The 6,705-nt window shown below is 35.5% G+C and overlaps 1 protein-coding gene across 1 annotated transcript; it reads left to right on the forward strand.

The window, feature by feature from the left end:
* Positions 1 to 369: 369 nt before the first annotated feature.
* On the forward strand, positions 370 to 6,528 carry LOC141300236 (3-ketoacyl-CoA thiolase B, peroxisomal-like). The gene is made up of 12 exons (XM_073830562.1): positions 370 to 595; positions 674 to 767; positions 1,473 to 1,530; positions 1,615 to 1,694; positions 1,777 to 1,819; positions 3,480 to 3,578; positions 3,648 to 3,728; positions 3,819 to 4,009; positions 4,701 to 4,880; positions 5,000 to 5,055; positions 5,145 to 5,290; positions 6,453 to 6,528. The coding sequence occupies exons 1-12, from the start codon at positions 443 to 445 to the stop codon at positions 6,526 to 6,528; spliced, it is 1,257 nt and encodes a 418-aa protein (XP_073686663.1). The 5' UTR covers positions 370 to 442.
* The last annotated feature ends 177 nt before the right edge of the window (positions 6,529 to 6,705 follow it).

Here is a 6,705-nt window from a genome sequence, read left to right on the forward strand (position 1 = left end):
AAAATCACAAATTGTGTTTGTTAACATTAGTTAATGCTCTGTGAACTAACATGAACAATGAACTGTATTTTAATTAACTAGCCTAACATTAACAAAGATTAACAAGTAGTGCAAGAAATGTATTGTTCATTGTTCGTTCGTGTTAGTTAACTAGTTTACATCAACTAATGTTTTCACGTTTTCACGTTTTTAAAAATGTCTGTACAATCAGACTGGACGAAAAAAAAACTCGATTCGTACTTCATTCCCCATAATTCCTTGCGATGACGCCAGAACGGTCTAGCCAATGATCTGCAGGCTGACCAGAGAAGCAAGGTTCACCAGGAAACATCATCAGAAATGTAGAGCATAGTTCATATATCAGTCCTTGTTAAGCATTTGTGTATATCTCAGTAAACGGTCATCCTTTTATTTTTTCGTGCCCAAATTTTTGACAACAAAAATGCACAGAGTGCAGGTTTTGTCGGGACAACTGTCGTCAAATGGTCGTGTGGGAATGAGGCAGTGCAGCGCTTCAGCTGCTGATTCAAATGATATTGTTGTGGTTCATGGATTACGAACAGCCATCGGCCGAGCGAAGAGAGGATCCTTTAAGGTGGGATATCGGTCAATAGGACTGCTTGACAGTGACATTAACAGCATTCTGTATTAAAGTCTGCCTGTTTGATTTTAGGACACTACCCCAGATGAGTTACTTAGTACTGTGATGAGTGCAGTCCTGAAGGATCTGAGACTGAGACCCTCTTTACTAGGGGATGTGTGTGTTGGTAAGTCAACTAGTCTGACGAAATATGAGAAAATACACTGAAACACAACAATATGTATGACAATCATATATGAAGAGTGAAATTTGCTGAAAATGTACACCATCCAAGATGAAGATGAGTTTCTTTATCAGAACAGATTCAGATCAGAAATTCAGCATTACTAGTGGGTCTTCTGCAGTGAATGGGTGCCGTCAGAATCACAATAATCCACAAGTAATCCACACAACTCCAGTCCATCAGTTAACGCCTTGTGAAGCAATAAGCTGTGTTTGTGATTCATCTAAGACATTTTAAGATTAAAACCATCGCTTCTCGCTAAAATATGAGACTTCTGTAATAATGCTTCCAGCAGTGGAAAAAGTCATCTGGTCTGAATCAGGAGAGAAAGATGCAGAGATCACGCAATTTATGGATTTTGTCCAGAAGCAATGGTTTAAAGTAAAAACGCAGTATTGATGACTTGGTTTATTATAAACAAATACGTTTCACAATTGAATTGATGGACTGGAGTGTTGTGGATTACTTGTGAATTATTGTGATGTTTTTATCAGCTGTTTGGACTCTCATCCTGACGGCACCCATTCACTTCAAATGATCCATTGATGAGCAAGTGATCTGTTCCTATGAAGAAACAAACTCATCTATATCTTGGATGACTTGATGTTTTTTAGCTTTAACATTGATATACTTACTGCTATTTTTCAGGTAATGTGCTTCAACCTGGTGCCGGTGCTCTGATGGCTCGAGTCGCACATTTTTTGAGGTGAAATGAGTAATAAATAATAAATTAAGATATTGCTAAACATGAATTGAATGCAAAATACAAGACTTTCTTTATCTTTCACAGTGGCTTTCCTGAGTCTGTACCCGTCTACACTGTAAACAGGCAGTGCTCTTCTGGACTACAAGCACTTTTTAATATTGCAGGTAAGAATTATAATTGAACTAAAATAAGAAAATAAGTAAATACAAGATTTTTGTTAAAACAGGCTTTTTTCTGTGTTTTAAGGTGGAATCAGGGGAGGTTCATATGACCTGGGACTTGCCTGTGGGTTAGTATGCTACATTTGTAAATGTTGATTTCAGCAATTTAACTAAAAGATACAGTGTAGCAATAATCATTGCATAGGGCATAGGGTTTTTTTTTCCAGTCAAACCCCTTAGATGTAAACTATTTACTTGAAGATTTTAAGTTGATAACTGAATAAATAAATAAAAACATTCAAAGTCTCATACTGCTGCTGCTGCTTTATCCAACTAAGACCTTTTCAGAGTCTTTATTATTATTTCTATTTTTTGTTTTGACCCTAATTATAAAATGAAGACAAAAACGTTATAAATTATAGTTATACTGTAAAATTACAAACATTTAGGGCCATTCTACAGAATTGGTTCAAAGTCAGAGTTGGAAGCGTCTTAAATATCTTTATCCAAGGTACAGATTTCTAGTAGTTGTGCAGTTAATTCTCATATTGTTTTTTCAAATTTTTGGGGAATATTTGTCCTATTAAGACCTTGACCTATTAAGAGTTTCCTTACATCTTCCTTGTAAATATATATTTTTTCTATTTTATTAAAGTTTATAATATAAGTTTTCAGAGGTAAATCAAGAACAGTTTCAATTTAAACAATATTTCAAGTGTTGTTTATGAGATTTGTTGTATTTTGAATCCAATTTTTCTTTGTAAAAGGCAAGAAGTTGATCATACTGATTTCAGTATTCATTAGTTTAAATATACATTGAACCAAATACTATCATAACATCTTAGTTGATAATTCAGTATACTTTATATTTGACAAAACATCCCATGTTTCAGTAGTGACAAAAATGTTTTGGTAGCGACCACATCACATTCGAGTATTTTAACCCACATACTAAAACACTGCTAAAACATACTAAAATACTATACAACTGTACTAAAATTGTGTTTAATCCCTCAAATAAAGGATTATTTGTTTCCTTATATCACTTCCGAAAACAATGATGACATTTATGGGATAACACCCAAAATTAACCAAAGATGTCACTACCGAAACTTCACCAAATGTTTTGGTCGTGACAATTTTAGATACTTTTGAACCTAGCTCAAAGATGCTAATCAGCACATGATGAGCTAGCACAGTTGTGCACAGTTGTACACATATAAAAACTAAATGTTCTGGAATAACTTCCAAAAAAAAATTTAATTATAGAAAAGTGGTGTTTGGCAGTGACATTCTTTAAAGTTAGACATATATTTTTCATAGTTTTGAAAACAGCAATAGAATTAAAAACAACAAGAGAATAAAATGCAAAAATTATTTTAATATCATTTTCATAAGTTGAGATTTAGGGGTTAGGGTTCGGGACAGCTACTTCCCAATAGTACCCGCTAAAGGATGATTTTATATATATTAAGCTCACTGATATTTGAAGCATTATTTATTACCTATGGGTTTCAATAGGTAATAAAAATGATCTTAGTAAACATCTAGGATTTTGAATGCTTTTTAAATGTGTTTTTTGGTTGTAGGACAGCAGTTTGCATCAAATCTGTAGAATGGCCCTTATATTTTTTTTATTTTTTTTATTATTTATTGTCATTTTTAATTGTGTAAAATTGTATTTCTGTATTTTCATGTTGTCAATCGCTTTGTTATCAATGTAAAGTCTGTAAATCTTCTTGAATCTATCCTACAGCTCATTTTTGTTTTCTTGTTTTTTCATGCCAGTGTGGAGAGCATGTCCCTTCGTTCACCTAATAACCCAGGAGACCTCAGCCCCCGACTGATGGACAATGAAAAAGCCAGAGACTGCATCATTCCCATGGGGTATGCATGTTATTTCTTTTATACTCTGTTTCAATCTTAACATTACATTCGTTTTCTGTTTTCTTTCAGAATAACCTCAGAGAACGTTGCTGAGAGATTTGGCATCACTAGGGAAAAACAGGATCGCTTTGCTCTTAGTTCCCAACAAAAGTAGGTGGATAGGTGATACATACTAACTGTTGCAAAAATGCATCAAAACAACTCAAAGTACCAATTATTTGTGGACTTTTGTAACACTAGGGCAGCCATGGCACAGAAAAAGGGATTGTTTGATCAAGAGATCACACCAGTCACTACTAAATTTGTGGATGAAAATGGCACAGAGCGCACTATTACTGTCACAAAGGATGATGGGATCCGGCCTGGGACTACCTTTGAAGGCCTTGCCAAACTGCGACCAGCATTCAAAGAAAACGGCAGCACCACAGCTGGTGTGCATACAGAATTTTGAAGAAATATATTAGTTGTTAAAGGAGAAGTCCACTTTCAGAACAAAAATTTACTCACCCCCTTGTCATCTAAGATGTTCATGTCTTTCTTTTCTCAGTCAATAAGAAATGATGTGTCTTGAGGAAAACATGTCAGGAATTTTCTCCATATAATGGATTTCAATGGTGCCCCCAAGTTTGAACTTCCAAAATGCGATTTAAATGCAGCTTCAAATGGCTCTAAATGATCCCAGACGATTTTGAAGTTTGGGAAGAAAATGAGATGGGAGTTTTTCGACATACCCCAACAGTATTGGCCAGAAAAAAAAAAAAATTGTTCACGCAGACTTAGACAAGATGAGCATTTGAGGTTAAAAAGTATATAAATTGTCAATTTGTTTAGAAAATGACCGATCATTTTGGTAGATAGGACTCTTCTTCCTCAGCTGGGATTTTTTAGAGCCATTTGAAGCTGCATTTAAACTGCATTTTAGACGTTCAAACTTGGGGGCACCATTGACATCCATTATATAGAGATAATTCCTGATTTTTTTCCCTCAAGAAACAATTTCTCATCGACTGAAGAAATTAAAGTCACAAACATCTTGGATGACAAGGGGGTGAGTAAATAATCTCTACATTTTTGTTCTTCTCCTTTAAATTCCATAATTGAAATCTTTCATTCTCATTGCAGGTAATGCCAGTCAGGTGAGTGATGGCGCAGCAGCGGTGCTAATCGGGCGGAGATCCACAGTGGAGAAACTGGGACTTCCTGTTTTTGGGATCCTAAGGGCGAGCGCTGTGGTGGGTGTTCCACCAGACATAATGGGCATCGGTCCGGCCTATGCCATCCCAGAGGCCCTCAAACAAGCTGGTGAGAGTACAGCTTCTAGTAATAATCATGCTTAAAAGTATATTGAAATAGATTTTCCATTTTCATTATTTCAAAATAATGGTTGTAAATGAGCCGTGTTATTGCATTTGCTTGTTCAGGGCTGACTGTGGATGATATCGATGTGTTTGAGATCAACGAAGCATTCGCCAGTCAGGTGACTGATCGATTTTTTTGGATCTCCCCCAGTTGTTTCAGTACTTTGCTTTGTTATTCATAAAAGCAACTTATTCACAATATTCCTAGGCTGTGTATTGTGTTGAAAAACTGGGCATTCCAATGGAGAAAGTGAATCCTAATGGAGGAGCCATCGCTTTTGGTCATCCACTGGGGTGCACTGGTGCTCGACAGGTCGTGACATTGCTCAATGAGCTCAAACGCAGACGCAAGAGGTAAACGCGCACATTAAATATCATATACAGTCAAAAGTTTACATACACCTTGCAGAATCTGCAAAATGTTAAACATTTTAGCAAAATAATTTTTCTTTTTTATTTAGTACTGACCTGAAAAACTTAATTTTACATGAAAGCTGTTTACATATAGTCTACAAGAGAAAATAATAGTTGAATTTATAAAAATGACCCTGTTCAAAAGTTTACATACCCTTGATTCTTAATACTGTGTTGTTACATGAATGATCGTTATGAATTATGTTACTTATGAATTTATCCTGACCTTCAGGTCTCACAAATTCTTTGGTTTTTCAGCATGTTTGTGTATTTGAACCTTTTCCAACTATAACTTTGTGATTTTGAGAGCCATCTTTTCACACTTAGGGACTCATATGCAACTATTAAAGAAGGTTCAAATGCTCACTGATGCTTCTGAAGGAAACATGATGCATTGAGAGCCAGGGGTGAAAACTTTTGAACAGAATGAAGATGTGTACATTTTTCTTATTTTGCCTCAATATCATATTTTTTTCATTTAGTACTGCCCTTCAGAAGCTACATAAGACACTTCAATGTTTCCCAGAAGACAAAATACGTTTTTTTACCCTTTTTTACCCTGATCTTTAAATTCAAAAAGTTTTAAACCTCTTTTAATGCATTGTTTCATTCTGGAGCATCAGTAACCATTTTAACCTAATTTAATACTTCCATATGATTTCCTCAGTTGTCCTCAGTGTGAAAAGATGGATCTCAAAATCATACAGTAATTGTTGGAAAGGGTTCAAATACACAAAATGCTGAAAAACCAAAGAATTTCTAGGACCTGAAGGATTTTTCTGAAGAACTGCAGGCAGTTTAACTGTTCAGGACAAACAAGGGACTCATGAACAACTACAGATGTGAATCATTCAAGTAACAACACATTATTAAGAATCAAGTGTATGTAAACTTTTGAACAGGTTCATTTTTATTAATTCAGCTATTATTTTCTCTTGTGGACTTTATGTAAATGTCCTTTTTTGTGAAATATCTTATTCAGGTAAGTGCTAAATAAAAAATAACATGCGTTTTGTATGATCCCTCTTATGTTGGTAAAATAATTGGCAATAAAAAAGATTTTGATCCCTTTTCCCATTTACGAAGTTGTGTTTTGTTGCAGAGGGTATGGCGTGGTGTCCATGTGCATTGGGACTGGAATGGGAGCAGCTGCAGTTTTTGAGTATCCTGGCCAGTGATGAAAGCCCTGGCGCAAAATCCCAAGATGCAAATGTCCTGATGACACGCAGAGAAACTAACCGTCACAAATTCTGTTTAATCAAGCTGCTAGAAGGCTAACTGTAAACACAAGCAGAGAGAGCACACTTCTTACGTAGTGCACATCAGTGGGTGTTTGCCTTACTTGTTTTGAGGAT

Source organism: Garra rufa, chromosome 24, assembly GCF_049309525.1.
Source record: "Garra rufa chromosome 24, GarRuf1.0, whole genome shotgun sequence".
Classification (NCBI taxonomy): Eukaryota; Metazoa; Chordata; class Actinopteri; order Cypriniformes; family Cyprinidae; genus Garra; species Garra rufa.